Raw genomic sequence first — 22,706 nt, forward strand, 5'->3', positions numbered from 1 at the left:
GGAAGTCGTGCTACAACTTTACAGTGCATTGCTGAGACCACACCTAGAGTACAGTATACTGTTCTGGTCTCCTTACTTAAGAAGGGATATACTTGCAGCAGAAGCAGTTCAGAAAAGGTTCACTAGGCTGATTCCTGTGTTGAAAGTGTTGTCTTATGAGGAAAGGTAGAGCAGATCGGGACCAAATTCATTGGAATTTAGAAGAATGAGAATTGAAACAGATAAGATTGGGTGAATACTGAGAAGATGATTCCTTTCATGGGGGGATTCTGGAAGTAGGGCACACAGTTTAAAAATAAGGGATCTCCCATTTAACATGGAGGTGAGGAGGAATTTCTTCTCAAAGGTTCGTTAGTCTTTGAAATTCTCTTCCACAGAGACAGTGGAGGCTGGGTAATTGAATATATTCAAGGAGGAGCTGGACAGATTTTTGATCTTCAAGAGAGTCATAGAATCACAGAATCACACAGTGTAGAAGAGGCCCTTCGGCCCATCGAGTCTGCACCGACATGTGAGAAACACCTGACCTACCTACCTAATCCCATATACCAGCACTTGGCCCATAGCCTTGAATGTTATGACGTGCCAAGTGCTCACCCAGGTACTTTTTAAAGGATGTCAGACAACCCGCCTCCACCAACCTCCCAGGCAGCGCATTCCAGACCGTCACTATCCCCTGGGTAAAAAAATTTTTCCTCACATCCACCCTAAACCTCCTGCCCCTCACCTTGAACTTATGTCCCCTCGTGACTGACCCTTCAACTAGGGGGAACAGCTGCTCCCTATCCACCCTGTCTATGCCCCTCATAGTCAAGGGTTATGGGGGGCAAACAGGGAAGTGGGGTTAAGGTCACAGTCAGATCAGCCACGATCTTGAACCTTTGAGCGGGCTTGATGGGTCGAATGGCCTACTCCTCCTTTATTTATGACCTTATGTTCTTAGCTCAAGAAACACGAAAGGAGGCAGCCAGCACCCTCTTCAGAACAAACTGCACCTTTCTCTCTTCCTAATATAATACAAAAGCAGCATACTAAGGATGCTGAAAATCTGAAATAGAAACAGAACGTGCTGGAAATACTCAGCAGATTTGGCAGCATCTGTGAAGAGAGAAACAGAGCTAGTGTTTCATGTCAATAACCTTTCATCAGTACTTTCTGTCAATATGCTGCTTCTCGCCCTCTCCTCTGCATTCTATCACTCACCGTGTCTTCCTCACAGTATGCCTCCCTGACAAATCGTAAGAATGTAAGAAATAGGAGCAGGATTTGGTTATTTGGCTCCTTGACCCTGTTCTGCCATTCGATAAGATTGTGGCTGATCGGGTTGTGGCCTCAACTCCATTTCCCTGCTTGATCCCATAGCCCTTGACCCCATCAATCAAAAATCTGTCTAACTCAGCCTTGATTATATTAAATGACCCAGCCTCCACTGCTCTCAGAGAAGAGAATTCCAAACACTAACAACCCTCTGAGAAAAGAAACTCCTCCTCATCTCCACCTTAAACGGGAGAACCCTTATTTTTAAACTGTGCCTCCTGATTCTAGATTCCCCCATAAAAGGAAACATCCTCTCAGCATTGACCCTGCTAAATCCCCTTGGAATCTGATATGTATTTGATATGTCGACTATTCCATCCTCCCTTAATGTATCTTCTCCATGGCTTACTCTTATGATGTTGTCTTCTCTTGGTTCCACTTCACACTGTCTTAATTCAGCAACTCATCTTCTTCAATGGCTTCTCACCCACCCCACTTGTTCCATCTCTGACTCATCAGTGCCATGTATAGCCTTGGAATCAACATCCGGATGTTTGTTATTGACTCCAGTTCTTCCTCTCCAATATCACCCTAGAGTCCATAACTAACTGACTACTTTCACATCAAGACATGAATGAACTAGAACTTCTTCCAGCTGCACATCAAAGCCATGCTGATCAGCTGCCACCAAAGACTAGACATGCTGGTCAACTCTGGGGTTACTCTCAGCCCTGTTAGCCTAGAACTGAGCTTCAAGCCCCGTGACCTATCCATTACTAAGATGGTCTGTTTCAATTTCTGTTCTAGCCTCATTCTCACTGCTGCTGAATACTTACCCATGCATTTGTTAACTCTAGGTATGACCTCTCCAATGCTCCATCCTGCACAAACTCTAAGAATCTTTCGCCTCCATCCTATGCAATGCTAAACTGCTCCTCTATCAAGCCGGTCCTCACCCAATTTCCATCTATTCTTTGTGCCTCCTCTCAATGCAGTGAATTTAAAATTCGTGTTTTGATTCCATGTCTTTGTTTCACTCTACCTCTGCAATTTCCTCCAATGCCCCTTGCTCTTCTGTCTTTAATCTTCTTTCCATCCCTCCTTCCTCCATTGGTGACATAACGTCTACAACCGTCTTGACCCCAGCTTCTGCAATTCTTTTCATAATCTCCTTGCCATATTTCTCCCTGCCTTCAAAAGTCTTCAAACCTAACCATTTGGTCTCCTCACCCAATACTTCTACTCCTGCCATCTTTTCTGCCTCTGTGGAATGCCTTGGAATTCCAACATTAGAGACACTTTAGAAATGCAAGTTCTTGTCATGATAACCTGCTTTACATTCTGCTCCCTATCCTGGACCCTCTTTATGTATTCCTTTCACACCCAGCACTCTTAATGCCCTTCATTGCCTTGCGCCTTCCCCAGCATCTGCCTCACATATTGACCATTATCTGTGACCCTTTTTGCACTGAAATCTCTTGTAATGCTTTACTTGACCATTTGATGGAGCTGTGTTAAACTGAAGTATGATAATCTATTCCTGTAAAGATCCATCAAGCAGACCCTTAAAATGATAATCCAAGATGCCTTGGTTGGAAGAACATGTGCATCGCAAAGCTTTGATTTTACAATTCTAATTCTTGCTTTCAAGTTCATTCTTGGCCTTTCCACTGCCTATTTCTGTACCTCCAGCCCCTCAACACTTGAGGTCTCCCCTCTCCTCCAATTCTGGCCTCATGTTCATCCCGGTTTAAAAATGAATAAATAAAAATAATTGGATTAAAAAAACGGTAAAGATGGAGGAGAAAGTTCATGGTCTGAAGTTGTTGAACTTAGTGTTAAGTCCGGAAGGCTGTAAAGTGCCTAGTCGAAGATGAGGTGCTGTTCCTCCGGTTTGCGTTGGGCTTCACTGGAACGTTGCAGCAGGCCAAGGACGGACATGTGGGCAAGAGAGCAGGATGGTGTGTTGAAGTGGCAAGCAACAGGGAGGTCTGGGTCATGCAAGTTGTTGTTGACAGGGTTATTTATTCAAGAATTAAATAAAGGCTTACTTTGATTGCATGTGCAGTCAGCATGATTAAAATGCTAATCTATGCAATCATCTGAACATATCAACATCCCTTTTCAAAGGAATACAAACCCTTCATCCTGAATTAACATCAATTAGTCAATCTATTTGAAAGGTAACCAGCTCACTGCAGCGCAAGTGCAATTTGTATTCTGGCACAGTTAATGATTTGTTTTCAGGTTTGTTAAATTAGAGAACAGATGGGCTTATTATATGTGCAGCCTAATAGGTCATAAGCAGACTGACATATGGTTAGTAAACTCACCGAAGCCAGTTTTGACTTGCCATTGAATATCATCTGTGACCTCAAAATATTGCAAGAGTTTCCTCTGAAAAGCAATTAAGGAAACCCTAATTGCATTTTTTTTTCTAATTTTTCAGGGAAATTTTCCTCATTTCTTTGGAACTGCACATGCAAGGGAAAATAGTCCTGGGACTTGCCCATTCCTCTCGGGTAAGTGCCATGGTACGGAACCCACTCCTGCCCTTTCCCAAGATTGAAAGACTGATCCCTATCCCAAATTCTGAGGACAGGGAAATTTGCTGGGACAGACTGCTGACATCTATAACACTGCACCACCTCAAACCAATCTGTCCTTCCAAGGCGTAAAGAATCCTTCGCAAGATCCAAATGGCCCAAGTATTTTTAAAAAACTAGTAAGCTCACACTGCATTCAGCATGGAATCCTTACTCTAGTAAAGCCTGTAGTCCTAAAAGGGATTGCAGCAAGTCCCCACCAGCGCGAGTTAAATGAGAGACTTTCAGTTGCATAAGGCAGGAATTTCTTGGGAACTCACCCCAACATGATTTTGCAATGTGACTAGAATTTCAAGGTCCAGTCAAAAATATGATAGAATTTCAGCTGAACCATCACCCAACTCATGTTCCAGAATACTCTCCCTGGCCCAGAGATGAAACTGTAGCTTATGCCTTACAATAATTTTAGGACCATAATCTTTTTACACTTTCTCCCAATATCCCATCATTCTTTATACTCATCCTGCTTTTCAATAAATCTTACAAACAGTATAAACAATAAGAACATTAATTTCTTTAGTGCCATTCACCTTAAAAATGTTCCAAGGAACTTAATAGAGGTTTATTGATAAACAGTTGGGTGCTGAATCAAAGGCATTATGAGGGGTGACCAAATGTTTCATCAAAGACCTGGAGATCAGCGATGTTACAAAGGTTCTTGCTGTTAAGGAGAATCTTACAGGAGGAGGTGAAGGGACTTTGGCATAGAGCCTGGATGGCTGAAGGCATGGCTGCCAATGGTGAGGTGAAAAGAGGGAAATACACATGGGCCAAATTTGGGAAGGGAGTTGTAGCAGGTTGGAGCTGGAGCAGGTTGCAGAGATAGGGTGAGGCAAGGCTATAAATGGATTTAAACATAAGGATGAGACTTGAAGTCGGAGGTGCTGCAGCACTGAGAACCTATGTAGGTCAGCAAGGATGCATGAGCAGGATTTGGTGCAGGATGAAATATGGGCAGCAGAGCTTTGGATGAGCTGGAGTATAGGGATTCAAGAGAATGGGTAACCAGCCAGGAGAGCATGTAACAGCCAAGTCCAGGGCATGGATGAGGATTTCAGCAGAGGATGGGCTAGGAGAGAAGTCAGCCGACTTTGAAGAGATGAAAGTAGATTAAATTTTTAATGAAGAGTATATGCAAGTTTGCCTCCAATCCACACACTGTCTTAACTTGGAACTATATCGCTGTTCCTTTAGTGTTGGCAGATCAAAATCCTGGAACTCCCTACCTAGCAGCACTGTGGGCGTACCTACACCACATGGACTGCAGCGGTTCAAGAAGGCAGCTCACCACCACCTTCTCAAGGGATGGGCAATAAATGCTGGCCTAGCCAGCAACATCCACATCCCGTGAAAAAAATAGAAAAAAGCTTAGGGTCAAATGGGCTATCTTCAGTCTTCCCAAAATTTAACCGGTTACAATTGACCCTCATCCAAGACTAGATATCTGGCACTGAGAAATTACAAACTCATTGCTATTCTGGTGTCCTAAAGAATGACTTAAGAAAACAAAAATATTTAAGTTCTCACTGAATTCTCAGTACATTACTTTAGGAATTGGAACTTTGTTACTTCACAGTTGGAGTATTAATATCCTAGAAAGTCAATGTAGACAGAAACCAGGATTGTTTGAGTCCATATGAGGGATAATATTTGGACCTCATGCTCCAGAGGCAGGCTTTACCCGCCAGGAGAGAATATTAGGGGTGTGGACAGTTAGGATAATAATCTGGATTTGTTTGTCCAGCAGATTCTGTGCACTGGGAGCTTTAATTCATCAAATCCACCCTATAATTTGAATGCCATGCTACGTGAAAATTTGTTCCTCTGAGGTATTGATGAGCAGTGCAAGCCAGTGTAGCGAGAGCCTGTGTGAGACTGGTGAGGGCATAATGAGCAGCTGCAGAGAAGGCCCGAGAGCCGCAGCAAGAGCTGAGCAAGACGGGGGTGGGGGGTGCTGGGGTGGCGATAAAGAGCAAAGGAAGGAAGGCTGAGACAAGCAGCGAGAGTGAAAATTGAGTGAAACCAGTGGGGGGATAGGAGCTGTGGGGGCGGAGGGGGTGGGGGAGGGGGATGGGGGGGTGGGGTGGGGGTGGTCGGTGGCTACAGGTTTCAGAGTAGGCACAACATGTTTGAAAAAAGGAAAGAAACTGATTGGATGGTGAGGGGAGATTTGATGGAGGCATACATGATTATAACAGATTTAAGGTCAACAGAGGAAAACTGTTCCCAGTAGCTGATGGTACAAGGACTATAGGACACAAATTAAAGATTCTGGATAAGAAATGCAGAGAGAATGTGAGGAACAACTTCTTTTATGCAGTGTGGTAATGATCAAGAACACACTGCCTCATGGGGGTGTTAGAAGTGAAGACAAGTTGGAGCAATGAAGGTTGACTTCCAATGAACTAAGCAAGATTCAAATGAGATATTGGACCAATATTGTACCTGATTGAGGCAACTAGCAACCAATTGTGACTTTGGTGATGTTGAACGTGTTGAACGGGAAATCAAAACACAAATAATTGAAAGCTGTCTCTCTGGTCAATGAGGTCAAAAAGCACTTGAGAAAGACAGAAATCTGTTGGAACCATTGGAGCTAGCAAGATTGCTATCACTTTCAGAGACCAGAACTACTGAAGTTGAGGCAGCAAATTCCAAGTTCAACTCATGTGAACACTATTCATTGCTCACATGCCAGGAAACCACCTGCAAAGCAACAATAGCCATCCCACAAACAGGAGTTACAACTTGTCCAAAGAACATTTCCACTGTGGCGGTTCTTACCCACACCGGACAGAATACCCTGCTACTGGTAAACAATGTAAAGCTTGTGCAAAACTCAGTCACTTTGCTCATGTTTGTTGCTCATCAGCAAAGTCAACAACTAAAACCAATACCAACAGAAGGATGCCACAAAATTGGCTAAGAGTCAGGAAGAAGAGGGTGATGATGGGGGGATGTTTCTGTGGCTGGAAGTCTGTTTCCAGTGGGGTTCCATAGGGCTCGGTGCTGGGTGCCTTGCTGTTTGTGGTGTCCAAAAATGATTTTGATTTAAATGTAGGGGATATGTTCAAGGAGTTCACAGATGACACTAAAATTGGTAGGGGGTAAATAGTGAAGAGGGTAGCTGTAAGTTGCAAGTGGCAACTGGAATTCAACCTGGAAAAGTGTGAGGTAATGCAGTTGGGGAGGGCTAACAAGGCAAGGGATTACACTATGAATGGTAGGACCCTGGAAAGTGCTAAAGATCAGAGAGACCTTGTTGTACATATCAGCAGATCCCTGAAGGTAGTAGCGCAGGTAGACAAGGCAGTAAAGAAGGCATATGGGATATTTGCCTTTATTACCCAAGACATAGAATACAAGAGCAGGAAGGTTATGCTGGAGCTGTATAAAATACTGGTTAGGCCACAACTGGAGTACTGCATGCAGTTCTGGCCACCACATTTTAGGAAGGATGTGTTTGCACTGGAGAGGGTGCAGAGGAGATTTATCAGGATGTTGCCTGGGCTGGAGGGTCTGAACTATGAGGAAAGATTGGATAGGCTGGGGTTGTTTTCCTTGGAGCAGCGAAGGTTGAGAGGGGACCTGGTAGAGGTGTATAAGATTATGAGGGGCATAGATAGGATGGATAGGAAGGCACTTTTTCCATTAGTAGAGGAGTCAATAACCTGGGAGCATAGATTTAAGGTAAGAGGTAGAAGTTGAGGGGAGTTGCGAAGAATTTTTTTCACCCAGAGGTTGGTGAGTGTCTGGAACTCACTGCCTGAAAGGGTGGTTGAGTCAGAAACTCTCGTAACATCTAAGAAGTATTTAGATATTCATTTGCATTGCCATAGCCTCCAGGGCTATGGGCCAAATGCTGGAAAATGGGATTAGCATAGTCAAATCTTTGTTGACCAGCGCGAACACGATGGGCTGAATGACCTCCTTCTGTGCTGTAGATGTCTGTGACCTGCATCACCTGCTCGACTGGAATCATTTTGCTGTAAAAGAAAATTTGTTTTTATTCTAACTGTAGCTTTCAACAAGCAAATTATGGATTAGTGTTTGATGTACGATCAATGTACATACCAATGAGCAAAGAAGTGCTGAGAAGTTGATCCCTATTGACACATCATAATGCTTTTATTGCTAGGCTGTGTTTTACACAGTAAAACACTCAATTGATACTTAGGCCGACTGTTGGCAAGATCTTTTCATAACCAGAGGTATAATTCTGAAGTTGCTGAAAATGAAAGAGTGAAGCTCTTCTTTCAATATTATAAAAGGCACGGCGGATGATCTGGTCTCTCCAATTAATGAAGTTTAAACAGAATTGCAGATTTAAAATGTGGGAGTTTCTGAAAATGCAAGCTGCCTAACAATTGTCAATTGCATTGGAAAACTAAAAGAAGGACTTCACTGACAATATTGTCATCGTTGTACAGGTTTCAATAATAGACTTTGTAGTTTGCTCATTAAAATTAATATTTTTAGAGCGACCTGTTCAAGTAGCGTGAGAGGTCTTTGGGTGTGCATCTACTTTTGCCTCTGAAAAATATTTGAACACAGGTCCACAGAGTTTTTACATTGATTCTCATTTATTTTGGGTTCCTACTACATGGCTTTCTTAACCTGACACCAGAATGGACAACCTATTCATCTAAATAACCAGGATGATAATAATTAGTTGTGGGAAGAAATTTTTACCTCAGCAATTTGAATTAAATGAGTGCAGTTTATCATTTTAAATAGTCTGCATTCAGTACCCAAACTATATGGCCTAGAAATTGACTTGCCCACTTTTCTTTTAGTGTCTGCAGGCAGGCCATTACAATGAGGTCCGAGACCCATAACTGCTGAGCCTTGTACCTCACTATTCTGGTACGGGAAATGTACCCTCGCAATTATACATCTGAACTTCTAGGCCTAGGACTCCAGAATAGACACATGTTAAGTCACCACGGATACCATGTAAAATCTATAAATATTTATTAAGGGCTGTGCAGCTCAACACGCTGAGAAGATACTTTGGGAACTTAATTTGTGGATCATTACGAAGGAAACTCACTAACAGTCTAAGTGACCAACTAAACTAACATAGATTAAAGATAAATGTTCCTCAATTTGCAGTTTTTTTTGTTTCGTGTTGTTTAAATGAAAGAATCAAAGCGGCAGGCAATTTACTGAAAATTAGCTGACAATCGAACCGTTACTTGAAAGGAGATTGAACTATTGCAAGAGGACAAATTGTGATAGAAGTGATGCACAATGGCCCCCATTGTTGGGAACCAACACAACAGTCATTAGGATTGGTACTGCTTAGAAAACATGATAAAAATGTATCAAGAGACAGACAAATAAAGTAACATGGTCAGATGGTATGATGGAATGGAGAGGCTGTACTTATGCCAACTTATAATGGGCACAATGTGCTGCACAAGACCTGAGTGAGCTCCTTAAAGTTGACTAGCACATTTAAAGTTTTTATTGGCAAGTTAAATTTGTTATACTGGCATTCTGATTGCAGCATTAATTTTTGATGCTGTTTGGACCTGATTTTTAATTTACTTTTGCATTCCAAAATTTAATTTCAAATCTATTCCTTACAATCACATTGCTTCCAGCTGCTATTTTGCTGCAGCCAAAAGGTGGCCAGAAGGGGAATTACATTGGATGTTTTAATGGTGCTCTTAGGTTACATAAGAACATAAGAAATAGGAACAGGAGTAGACCATTCAGCCCCTTGAGCCTGCTCCATCATTCAATAAGATCATGGCTGATCTTCTTGTGTTTTGATTTCCACATTCCCATCTAATCCTGATAACCTTTAATTACCTTGCCTTCCAAGAATCTATCTACCTCTGCCTTAAAAATATTCAATGACCCCACACCCCCCTCCTTCTGAGGCAAAGAGTTCCTAGGCCACACAACCCTCTGAGAGAAAAAAAAATTCTCCTCATCTCTGTCCTAAGAGGGTGACCCCTAATTTTAAAACAGCGCCCCCTAGTTCACAAGAGGAAACATCCTTTTGACGTCCACCTTCTCGAGGCTGTTCAGGATCTTGTACACTTCAATTAAATCACCCCTCACTCTTCTAAACTCCAGTGGAAACAAGCCCAGTCTGTGCAACCTTTCCTCATAAGACAACCCACTAATTCCAGGTATCAATCTAGTAAACCTCCTCTGAACCGGCTCCAATGCATTTACTTCCTTCCTTAAATAAGGAGACCAAAGCTGCACACAGCATTCAAGGTGTGGTCACCAATGCCCTGTATAACTGAAGCATAACATCCTTACTTTTATGTTCAATCTCTCCCGTAATAAAGGATAACATTCCATTAGCCTTCTTAATTACTTGCTGTACTTGCATACTAACTTTTTGTGACTCATGTACTAGAACACCTAGATCCCTCTGCACCTCAGAGTTATGCAGCCATTCTCCATTTAATTAATACTCTGCTTTTCTGTTCTTCCAGCCAAACTGAACAACTTCACATTTTCCCACATGAAACTCCATTTGCCTGATTTTTTCCCACTCACACAACCTATCTATATCCATCTGCAACCTCCTCATGTCCTCTTCACAACATACTTTCCTACCTATCATTGTGTCATCTGCAAATTTAGCTATCATGTCTTCACTCCCCACGTCTAAGTCATTGATGTAAATCGTAAAAAGTTGAGGCCCCTGCTGTAGGACTCCAGTCATCACATCCTGCCAGTCTGAGAAAGATCCATTTATGCATACTCTCTGCTTTCTGCCAGCCAGCCAATCTTCTATTCATGCTAATATGTTACTCCCTATGCCATGTGCTTTTATTTTCCCTAATAAACTTTGATGTGGCACTTTATCAAATGCCTTCTGGAAATCCAAATACAGTACGTCTACAGGCTCACCTTTATCTACTGCGCATGTTATTCCTTCAAAAAACTCCATTGCTTTTCTTTCATAAAACTATGCTGACTCTTCCCGATTGCCTTAAGCTCTTCTAAGTGCCTAGCTACAACCTTCTTAATGATGCCCACGACAGACGTCAAGTTAACTGGCCTATAGTTTCTGCCTCCTTCCCTTCTTGAATAGTGGGGGTCATTTTTGCTACTTTCCAGTCAGATGGGACCTTTCCAGAATCTAGCGAATTTTGGAAAATTAACACCTCATTAATTACCTCATTAGCCACCTCTTTAGGAGGAGGAAGAGCACTTCTGGGGGTTGTGTTGGAGTGGAGGGTGGGGGTGGTAGGGGAACAAGCAAACATGTGTCCCTATATGATGCAGGCAACAGTCCTCATCCCGGAATTATCATTTTGCTGTCCTTTCCTGGGCACGTCAAAAAGAAAATTATCTTCAGCACCTACACTTCTCAGAGGGGGCTGCCGCACTAATTTACTATTTCTTGAAGACTAATCTTCATACAGAAAAATAGAAAGCAGAACATGCATTTCACAACCTCAGGACATCCCAAAACTCTTTACAGCCAATCAAGTACTCACTGTTGCAATGTCGGAAATCCAGAAGGCAATTTGCTCCCACAAGCAGCATGGTATTAATGACCAAATCATTTGTTTTTAGATGTTGATTAAGGGGTTGATAATTGACTAGGAGACTGGGGAGAACTCCCAGGCAGATACAGAGGAATGTTTCAGCATTTGTAAAGCTTAAATATTTGTCAGACCTTTGTCAACAAGGCAAGGTAATTATATTTATGCAACGTCTTATCACAACTTTCAGCGATGTCTCAACATATAGTATCTTGAAGGCGTATTTATTGTTTTTACACAGATACATTACTTCGATGTTCAGGAATGTGGACTTTTGTAGCATATTTCTACCTGCCTGTTCATTGCCACAGCTTCTTCATATATCCAGTATGTTGCATCAATGATAATGCTTTTCTTATTTCCACCTGCAAGCTTCAAAGCCCATGACTCAATGAAGATCTCAATACCATAAGTCATTTGTTTGGATAATGTTAACACCATTCTAAGATCTTAACTTATGAAGATGAGTCAGTTCATTCTTGATTTTTGCAACTATGAATAGTATACTGAGAGCAGTAAAAATAGTCATGTCTGTAATATAAATTGTTTTATCAGATGAGTAACCCAATGCCTATGAGCACGATTAGTACTGTATATTGACCAAAAAAAAACCACTCTCCATTACAAATATACCTCAAATAGATTTTAAGCAGGCACTGTCATGACCACCTGATACTTAATTTATCAAGACCCAACTGTTAAGGGAGCTTCTGGAGCAAGTTAGCGTTCACATGAAAACAGTTAGAGTGACCGACAGGAAACAATGACTGGTGTGGAAAGCTACCGCTTTTCCCAGGACTTAGCCCATGTTTACTTCACGATATTTTCACTTTTCTGCTTCAAACTATTTGTGAAAATCAGCCTGGCCATCCTGAGCCACTTCTACATCGTCAAAGGGAACCGCAAGGAAGCAGCGCGGATAGCGGCAGAGTTCTACGGTGCTACCCAAGGGCAAGGTAAGTTTGGTTCTGGCTGCTCTGCCGAGTCTGTAGTTTAGGCATCGTTTTACCGCCTTTCATTCATGTATTGGGAAAGAGACAGCAACAATAAACAAGGGGGCATTGCTTGATATGCTGCATGCATTTGATGTCTTCCACCGTCGCCACACTAAAACTTGTTCCTATGTTTCGATGCAAAAGAGAAACCTCTCACTTCGCTCACAATTTTGACTGAGGTCTGGCATTTGTTTCTGACATTCAACATTCCTGCAATGCCTGCCAAGTATTGGTCATGCTGTCCACTGCAGAGCAGTCCTTATTTTGATATTATGGTTGCCATCCCTGCCCTTCTTGCTCTCTGTAAATTATGTGCTATTTTCTGTGCTTTATCTTTGCGCTTGTTCAGCCTTTAGTCCTGAGGCTACCATGTGCGAAACGGTGATGAAATATGTAGGAAAAATCCATTCATCATCCAATAGTTAACCAAATTTAAAACTGTGAATGTCATGAGCCATCATTAAATATAATCAAGGCATTTATTTAAATTGATTAAATAATGTGTACTATCAATGGTTAACTACAACCCATGTGGGTTGTTTTCTTGCTGTCATGTACCAGAATTAATTTATGGTAAACATACTGTATAACATTAAACCAAATTGAAAATAAAGGTTAAAATTACATCAGAGTGTTCATATGACATTCCTCCACTGGAACTTTGACCAATTTAAAATTAGCCACTCTGTTAAAATAGCAGACAGGAATGTCATGTGAATGTGCAAAGCATTTGTACCCTTATGTCCTGACTAGTCAATACCAAGCTTAAATGTTCAAGTTACCATGAACTAGCAAGTAGTTGATTTGGTGTATTCAGTAATATTACACAAGACAGACCAAAAAAAAATCCAAGGTTATCCAGGTTTTGTCTGTCAAATTAAAAACAATGGGCTGAATTTTACAACCCCCTCCTGCCGACAGGATTTTCCAGTCCCACTGAAGTCAATGGACTTTTGAATGGCTTGCCATATTTCCCAGTTCTGTCCCTCTTGTGACAGAGCCATAAAATTCTGCCCGGATTTGTCAAAAATCGTACAACACCAAAGGAGGTCATTCATCTCACTGACCCAGCGACGGCACTTTCCAGGAGCAACGTAGTTGGTCTGCTCTCCTGTTCTTTCCCAGTATCCCTGCATTTTTTTTCTCCTTCAGTTATTTATCCATTTCCCTTCTGAAAGCAAAGACGGAGGGATTTTCTTATGAGGAGAGGTTGAGTAAGTTGGGCCTGTAATCATTGGAGTTGAGAAGAATGAGAGGCGACCTTATTGAAACAAATAGGATTCTTAGGTGGCTTGACAAGGTAGATGCTGAGAGGATGTTTCCCCTTGTGGGAGAGACTAGGTCCAGAGGGCATAATCTTGGAGTAAGGGGTCGTCCATTTAAAACAGAGAAGAGGAGGAATTTACTCTCTCAGAGGGCAGTGAACCTGTGGAATTCTTTACTGTAGAGGGCTGTAGAAGCTGGATCATTAAGTACCTTCAAGGTGGAGATAGACAGATTTTTAGTCAGTAAAGGAATCAAGAGTTATGGGGAAAAGGCAGGAAAGTGGAGTTGAGGATTGTAAGATCAGCCATGATTTCATTGAATGGTGCAGGAGACTCGATGGGCCAAATAGCCTACTTCTGCTGCTATGTCTTATGGTCTTATGGTCTATGTACCCATCACTCTGTCTGGACGCACATTCTAAATCCTAATCATCTGCTGTGTAAAAACAATTTTCCTCTTTTTTTTATTCATTCATGGAATTTGGGCTTTGCTGGCTAGGCCAGCATTTGATTGCCCATCTCTAATTGCCGTTGAGAAGATGGTGGTGAGCTGCCATCTTGAACCGCTATAGTCCATATGGTGTAGGTACACCCACAGTGCTGTTAGGGAGGGAGTTCCAGGATTTTGACCCAGCAACAGCAAAGGAACAGTGATATATTTCCAAGTCAGGAAGTTGAGTGACTTAGCGGGGCACTTCCAAGTTTTGGTGTTCCCATGTGTCTGCTGCCCTTGTCCTTCCAGATAGTGGCTGTGGGTTTGGAAGGTGCTGTCTAAGGAGCCTTGATGAATTCTTGCAGTGTATCTTGTAGATGGTACACACTGTATGTCAGTGGTGGAGGGAGTGAATGTTTGTGGATGCAGTGCCAATCAAGTGAGTTGGCTTTGTCCTGGATGGTGTCAAGCTTCTTGAATGTCATTGGAGCTGCACTCATCCAGGCAAGTGGAAAGTATTTTATCACACTCCTTACTTGTGCCTTGTAGATGGTGGACAGGCTTTGGTGAGTCAGGAGGTGAGCTACCCACCTCAGGATTCCTAGCCTCTGATCTGCCCTTGTAGCCACAGTATTTATATGGCTAGTTCAGTTCAGTTTCTGCTCAATGGTAACCATCAGGATGTTGAAAGTAGGGGATTTAGCAATGGTAATGCCATTGAATGTCATGGGGTGATGGTTAGATTCTCTCTTGTTGGTGATGGTCATTGCCTGGCACTTGTGTGGTGTGAATGTTACTTGCCAATTGTCAGCCCAAGCCTGGATATTGTCCAGGTCTTGCTGCATTTGAACATGGACTGCTTCAGTATCTGAGGGGTTGCAAATGGTGCTTAACATTGTGGAACCATCAGTGAACATCCCCACTTCTGACCTTAAGATGGAAGGAAGGTCATTGATGAAGCAGCTGAAGATGGTTGGGTCTAGGATACTACCCTGAGGAACTCCTGCAGTGGTGTCCTGGAACTGAGATGATTGACCTCCAACAGCCACAACTATCTTCCTTTGTGCTAGGTATGACTCCAACTCCAAGACTTTTCCCCCTGATTTCCATTGACTCCAGATTTGCTAGGTGTCATTTATGTCACACTCGGTCAAATGCTGCCTTGATGTCAAGGGCAGTCACTCTAACCTCACCTCTGGAATTCAGCTCTTTTGTCCATGTTTGAACCAAGGTTGCAATGAGGTCAGGGGCTGACTGACCCTGGCGGAACCCAAACTGAGCATCTGTAAGCAGGTTATTGCTAAGCAAGTGCCGCTTGATAGCACTGTTGATGACCTATTCCCTCAGTTTACTGATGATGCAGAGTAGACTGATGGGGCAATAATTGGCTGGGTTGGATTTGTCCTGCTTTTTGTGCACAGAACATACTTGGGCAATTTTCCACATTGCTGGGTGGATGCCAGTTGTAGCTGTACTGGAACAGCTTGGCTAGGGGCGCGGCAAGTTCTGGAGCACAAGTGTTCAGTACTATTGCTGGAATATTGTCAGGGCCCACAGCCATTGCAGTATCCAGTGTCTTCAGCTGTTCCTTGATGTCATGTGGAGTGAATCGTATTGACTGAAGATTAACATCTGTGATCCTGGGGACCGCTGGGGGAGGCCGAGATGGATCATCCACCTTGCACTTCTGGCTGAAGATTGTTGCAAATGCTTCAGTCTTATCTTTTGCACTGACATGCTGGACTCCCCCATAATTGAGGATAGGGATATTTGTGGACTCTCCTCCTCCAGTGAGTTGTTTAATTGTCCAGCACCAGTCTAGCAGCTATGTCCTTTAGAACATGGCCAACTCGGTCTGTCGTGGTGCTACCAAGCCACTCTTGGTGATGAACATTGAAGCCCCCCACCCAGAGTATATTCTGCATCCTTGCCACCCTCAGTGCTTCCTCCAAGTGGTGTTCAACATGGAGGAGCACTGATTCATCAGCTGAGGGAGGGCGGTACGTGGTAATCAGCAGGAGGTTTCCTTGCCCATGTTTGACCTGATGCCAAGAGACTTCATGGGGTCCGGAATCGACGTTGAGAACTCCCAGGGCAACTCCCTCCTGACGGTATACCACTGTGCCACCACCTCTGCTTGGTCTGTCCTGGCGGTGGATCAGGATGTACCAGAGATGGTGATGGTGTTGTCTTTGCTTCTGCTGCCAGTCACCATAAATCTTTGTCCTCTGGTTATCAACTCTTCAGGCACTGGAAACACCTACTATTTAATTATTCTATCTAAACTCATCATGATTTTAAACATCTCTATCTCATCCCCTCTTAGCCTTCTCTGCTCGAAGAAGAACCAAAAATTCTCAGTCTGTCCATATAACTGTATTCGCTCATCCCCAGAACCAATCTAGTAAATCTCTCTGTACCCTTTCCAAAACCTGCACATCTTTCCTAAAGTGTGAAACATAGAAACTAGGAGCAGGAGTAGGCCATTCGACCCTTCAAACCTGTTCTGTTATTCAGTATGATCATGGCAGATCCTCTAGCTCAACACCATATTCCTGCTTTCTGTCCATATCCCTTGATGCCCCTAATATCCAAAAAATTATCAATTTCTTTCTTGAATATACTCAGTGACCCAGCCACCACAGCCTTCTGTGGTAGAGAATTCCACAGGTTGACCACCCTCTGAGTGAAGAAATTTTTCCTCATCTCAGTCCTAAATGGCCTACCCCGTCCCTTGAGACTGTGGCCCTGGTTCTAGATTACCTAACCAGGTGAAACATCCTCCCTGCATCTACCCTGTCTAGCCCTGTTAGAATTTTTTTACATTTCAATCAGATCGCCTCTCATTCTTCGAAACTCTAGTGAATACAGGCCCAGTTGATCCAATCTCTCCTCGTACGACAGTCCTGCCATCCCCGGTATCAGCCTAGTGAACCTTCACTGCACTCTCTCTATGGCAAGTATATCCTTTCTTAGGTAGGGAGACCAACACTGCAAGCAATACTCCAGGTGTGATCTCACCAAGGCCTTGTATAACTGCTGTAAGACATCTCTACTTCTGAACTCAAATCCTCTTGCAATGAAGACCAACATACCATTTACCTTCCTAATTGCTTGCTGCACCTGCCTGTTTACTTTCATTGACTGGTGTTCAAGGGCACCCAGATCCCTTTGTACATCCACATTTCCCAATATATCGCCATTTAAATAATACTCTTTCTTTCTGTTTTTCACGTCGAAGCATATAACTTCACATTTATCCATGTTATACTGCATCTGCCATGTGTTTTCCCACACAGACAACTTGTCTAAATTGCCCTGAAGCCTTCTTGCATCCTCCTCACAACTCACAACCCCACCCAGTTTTGTGTCATCAGCAAACCTGGAAATACTGCATTTGATTTCCTCATCCAAGTCATTGATATATATTGTGAACAGCTGGGGCCCAAGCACTGATCCCTGTGGTACACCACTAGTCATTGCCTGCCATCTTGAAAAAGACCCATTTATTCCCAATCTCGGTTTCGGTCTATCAACCAATTCTCAATCCATGCCAGTACGTTACCCCTTGATCCCATATGCTTTAATTTTGCCCACTACCTCTTATGTGGGGCCTTATCAAAAGCTTTCTTGAAATCCAAATCCACTGGTTCTCCCTTATCTACTCTACATCCTCAAAAGACTCCAGTAGATTAGTTAGGCATGATTTCCCTTTCACAAACCCAAACTGACTTTAACTACATAGAGACTAGGAGCAGGAGCAGGCCATTTGGCCCTTCGAGCCTGCTCTGCCATTCATCCTGATCATCCAACTCAATAGCCTGCCCCCACTTTCTCCCCATATCCTTTGATCCCTTTCACCCCAAGAGCTATATCTAACTCCTCCTTGAAAACATACAATGTTTTAGCCTCAATTACTTTCTGTGGTAACGAATTCCACAGGCTCACCACTCTCTGGGTGAAGAAATTTCTCCTCATCTCAGTCCTAAATGGTCTACCCCATATCCTCAGATTGTGACCCCTGGTCCTGGACTCCCCCACCATCAGGAACATCCTTCCTGCATCTACCCTGTCTAGTGCTGTTAGAATTTTATAGGTTTCTATGAGATCCCCCCTCATTCTTCTGAACTCCAGTGAATATAATCCTAACCGACTCAATCTCTCCTCATATTTCAGTCCCACCATCCTAGGAATCAGTATAGTAAACCTTTGCTGCGTTCCCTTTATAGCAAGTACATCTTTCCTCAGGTAAGGAGACCAAAACTGCACATAATATTCCAGATGTGGTCTCACCAAGGCCCTGTACAATTGCAGCAAGACATCTCTGTTCTTGTACTCGAATCCTCTGGCTATGAAGGCCAACATACCATTTGCCTTCTTTACCGCCTGCTGCACCTGCATGCTTACCTTCATCAACTGGTGTACGAGAACACCCAGGTCTCGTTGCACATTCCCCTCTCTCAATTTATAGCCATTCAAGTAACAATCTGCTTTCCTGTTTTTGCCACCAAAGTGGATAACCTCGCATTTATCCACATTATACTGCATCTGCCAAGCATTTGCCCACTCACTCAGCTTGTCTAAATCACACTGAAGCATCTCTGCATCCTCCTCACAGCTCACCCTCCCACCCAGCTTTGTGTCATCTGCAAATTTGGAGATATTACATTTAGTTCCCTCATCTAAATCGTTAATATATATTGTGAATAACTGGGATCCTAGCACTGATCCCTGCGGTACCCCACTAGTCACTGCCTGCCATTCGGAAAAAGACCCATTTATTTCTACTCTTTGTTTCCTGCCTGACAACCAGTTTTCTACACATTTCAATACACTACCCCAAATCCCATGCGCTTTAATTTTATACTCCAATCCCTTATGTGGGACTTTGTCGAAAGCCTTCTGAAAGTCCAAATAAACCACTGGCTCCCCCTCATCAACTCTACTAGTTACATCCTCGAAAAATTCCAGTAGATTTGTCAAGCATGAATTCCCTTTCATAAGTCCATGCTGACTCTGTCCGATTCTGCCACTATTTTCCACGTGCTCAGCCATTAAATCTTTTATAATGAACTCTAGAATTTTCCCCACTTTCGACGTCAGGCTGACTGGTCTATAATTCCCTGTTTTCTCTCTACCTCTCTTTTTAAATAGTGGGGTTACATTAGCTACCCTCCAATCTGTAGGAACTGTTCCAGAGTCTATAGAATCTCGGAAGATGACCACCAATGCATCCATTATTTCTAGGGCCACTTCCTTAAGTAATCTAGAATGTAGATTATCAGGCCCTGGGGATTTATTGGCTTTCAATCCCATCAATTTCCCCAACACCATTTTCCTACTAATACCGATTTCTTTCAGCTCCTCCCTCTCACTAAACCCTGTGTTCCTTAACATTTCTGGTATGTTATTTGTGTCCTCCTTTGTGAAGACACAACCAAAATATATATTTAGTTAGTCAGCCATTTTGTTCCTCATTATAAATTCACCTGTTTCTGACTGTAAAGAACCTAAATTTGTCTTCACCAATCTTTTTCTCTTCACATATCTATAGAAACTTTTACAGTCAGTCTTTATGTTCCCCGCAAGCTTACTCTCATACTCTATTTTCCCCTTCTTAACCAACCCCTTGGCCCCCCTTTGCTGAATTCTAAACTGCTCCCAATCCTCAGGTCTGTTGCTTTTTCTGGCCAATTTGTATGCCTCTCCCTTGGATCTAATACTATCTCTAATTTCCCTTGTAAGCCATGGTTTGGCCACCTTTCCTGTTTTACTTTTGCACCAGACAGGAATAAACAATTGTTGCAGTTCACCCATGCGCTCTTTGAACGTTTGCCATTGCCTATCCACTGACATCCCTTTAAATAACCTTTCCCAATCCATCATAGCCAACTCATGCCTCAAACCGTCGTAGTTTCCTTTATTAAGATTCAGGACCCTAGTCTCAGAATCAATTATATCACTTTCCATCTTGATTAAGAATTCTATCATATTATGGTCGCTCATCCCCAAGGGGCCTCACATAGCTAGATTGCCAATTATTCCTTTCTCATTCCACAGTACCCAGTCTAGGATGACCTGTTCTCTAGTTGGTTCCTCAACCTATTGGTCCAGAAAAACATCCCATATGTACTTCTCGTAGTTCCCTTTATTTAGATTCAGGACTTTTACAGTCAGTTTTTATGTTTCCTGCAAGTTTACTCTCATACTCCATTTTCCCCTTCTTGATCAACCTTTTTGTCCACTTTTGCTGAATTCTAAACTGCTTCCAATCCTCAGGCTTGCTGCTTTTTCTGGCAATTTATATGTCTCCTTTTTGGATCTAATACTATCCCTAATTTCCTTTGTAATCGACGGTTGAGCCATCTTTCCTGTTTTATTTTTATGCCAGACAGGAATGAATAATTGTTGTAATTTATGCATATGTTTATTGCCTATCCACCGTCAACACTTTTAATAAGGTTCCCCAATCCATCATTGCCAACTCATGCCTCATAGTTCCCTTTATTTAGATTCAGGACCCTAGTTTCAGATTCAATTTCTTCACTCTCCATCTTAATGGACAATTCTATCATTTTATGGTCGCTCTTCCTCAAGAGACCCCACACAACAAGGTTGTTAATTAATCCTTTCTCATGGCACGATACCCAGTCTAGGATAGCCTGCTCTCTTGTTGGTTCCTCAATGCATTGGTAAAAAAAAACATCTCGTACACACTCCAGAAAATCCTCCTACGCAGTATTATTGCTAGTTTGGTTTGTCCTATCTATGTCTAGATTAAAGTCACCCATGAATACAGTTGTACTCTTATTACATGCATGTCTAATTTCCTGTTTAATGCCTTCCCTTACATCTCTGTTACTGTTTGCGGGCCTATAGACAACCCCCACCAACGTTTTCTACCCCTTAATGTTTCTTATCTCCACCCAAGCAGATTCCACATCATGATTTTCTGAGCCAATATCCTTCCCCACTATTGCATTGATTTCCTCCTTTACTAACAGTGCTACCCCACTTCCTTTCCCTATTTGTCTGTCCTTCCTAAATATTGAATACTCCTGGATATTCAGTTCCCATCCTTGATCCACCTTGAGCCATGCCTCCATAACTGTAACTATATCATAACTGTTTATATCTATTTGTGCTGTTAATTCGTCTAACTTATTGCAAATGCTCCGTGCATTAAGACACAATACCTTTAGACTTTTCTTTTTAACCTTGTTAGTCTTCTTAGCTTTATTTTGCACTGTGACCCCATTTGTTTTCTGCCCTTGTTATTTCTGTCTTCCACTTTTGCTTCTTTTTTGTCTTTCATTTCTATCCTTGTTTCCCCCTCCTCTGTCTCCCTGCTCAGGTTCCCATCCCCCTGCCATTCTAGTTTAAACCCTCCCCCACAGCACTAGCAACACGGTCCCTCCCCCACCCCCTCCAACAAGGACATTGGTCCCGGTCCTGTCCAGATGAAACCCGTCCTGTTTGTACTGGTCCCAGCTTTCCCAGAACTGGTCCCAATGTCCCAGAAATCTGAATCCCACCCCTCTACACCATTTCTTCAGCCTTGTATTCATCTGATATATCCTGTTATTTCTACTCTCGCTAGCACATGGCACTGGTAGTAATACTGAGATTACTACCGTTAAAGTCCTACTTTTTAATTCACATCCTAACTCCTTATATTCAGCTTGTAGGACCTCATCCCTTTTTTCACCTATGTCATTGGTACCAATATGTATCTTGACCACAAACTGTTCACCCTGTCCCTTCAGAATGTCCTGCAGCCTCTCCAAGACATCCTTGACCTCGGCACCAGGGAGGCAACATGCCATCCTGGAGTCTCTTTTGTGGCCACAGAAATGCCTGTTTGTTCCCCTTACTATTGAATTCCCTGTCACTATAGCCCTGCCACTCTTCTTTCTCCACTCTTGTGGTGCCCAGAATTGGACAAAATGCTCTAGCTGGTGACGAACCACTTATGTAGATCTATTGTAACTTCCTGGGCTTTTATATGTCTGTATTTTTGGAGACCAAGTTCCCATATGCTTTGTTAATTAATATGTTAACCTCTCCTGCCACCTTCACAGAATTGTGCACAAGTACCCCCAGGAATCTTTGTTCTTGCCCTGTCCCCCTCCTTTAAAATGATATCTTTAGCTTATATTGTCCCTCCTCATTTTTCCTTCTAACTCTTTACTGCATTAAATTTTATCTGCCTTGTGTCCACCCATTCCAACATCCTGTCTATGTCCTCTTGAAGCCTATTACTACCTTATTTATTGTTTACTACATTTACAGGCAGGGTTGCCAAACCCTGGTCAAAATTTACAGGACACTTTAGCTTGCAGGGGCAGATCTGAAAGAGTGGGAGATGTTGGATGGGGGGGGGGGGGGGCTGGGGGGGTGCAGGGGTGGCGGGGGCCGCTATCGGGGGGGCTGTTGCCAAAGTTGTTCGAGTCAGAGATTGGAGAGCATAGCGCGCTGCTCATGTGCGAGTGCGTATTATGTTGATGGGAAGCTCTAACCTCAGTTACAGGACAAACAGCATCCCAGATGCAGGCAGACCAGGATACAGGACAACCACCCTGAATTTGGAATGATCCAGTGAAATCCAGCTCAGTCAGTTGCCCTGC

The 22,706-nt window shown here is 42.9% G+C and overlaps 1 protein-coding gene across 2 annotated transcripts in view; it reads left to right on the forward strand.

Moving 5' to 3' along the window:
* Nucleotides 1-12,110: 12,110 nt before the first annotated feature.
* asb5b (ankyrin repeat and SOCS box containing 5b) overlaps nucleotides 12,111-22,706 on the forward strand; it is a 194,575-nt gene continuing 183,979 nt past the window's right edge. For both annotated transcript variants that reach the window (XM_041185410.1, XM_041185411.1), the window contains exon 1: nucleotides 12,111-12,342. In XM_041185410.1, coding sequence (XP_041041344.1) covers nucleotides 12,150-12,342 — 193 coding nt within the window. In that variant the 5' untranslated portion in view covers nucleotides 12,111-12,149. The remainder of the gene's footprint in view (nucleotides 12,343-22,706) is intronic.

This window comes from Carcharodon carcharias, chromosome 4 (genome assembly GCF_017639515.1).
Source record: "Carcharodon carcharias isolate sCarCar2 chromosome 4, sCarCar2.pri, whole genome shotgun sequence".
Classification (NCBI taxonomy): Eukaryota; Metazoa; Chordata; class Chondrichthyes; order Lamniformes; family Lamnidae; genus Carcharodon; species Carcharodon carcharias.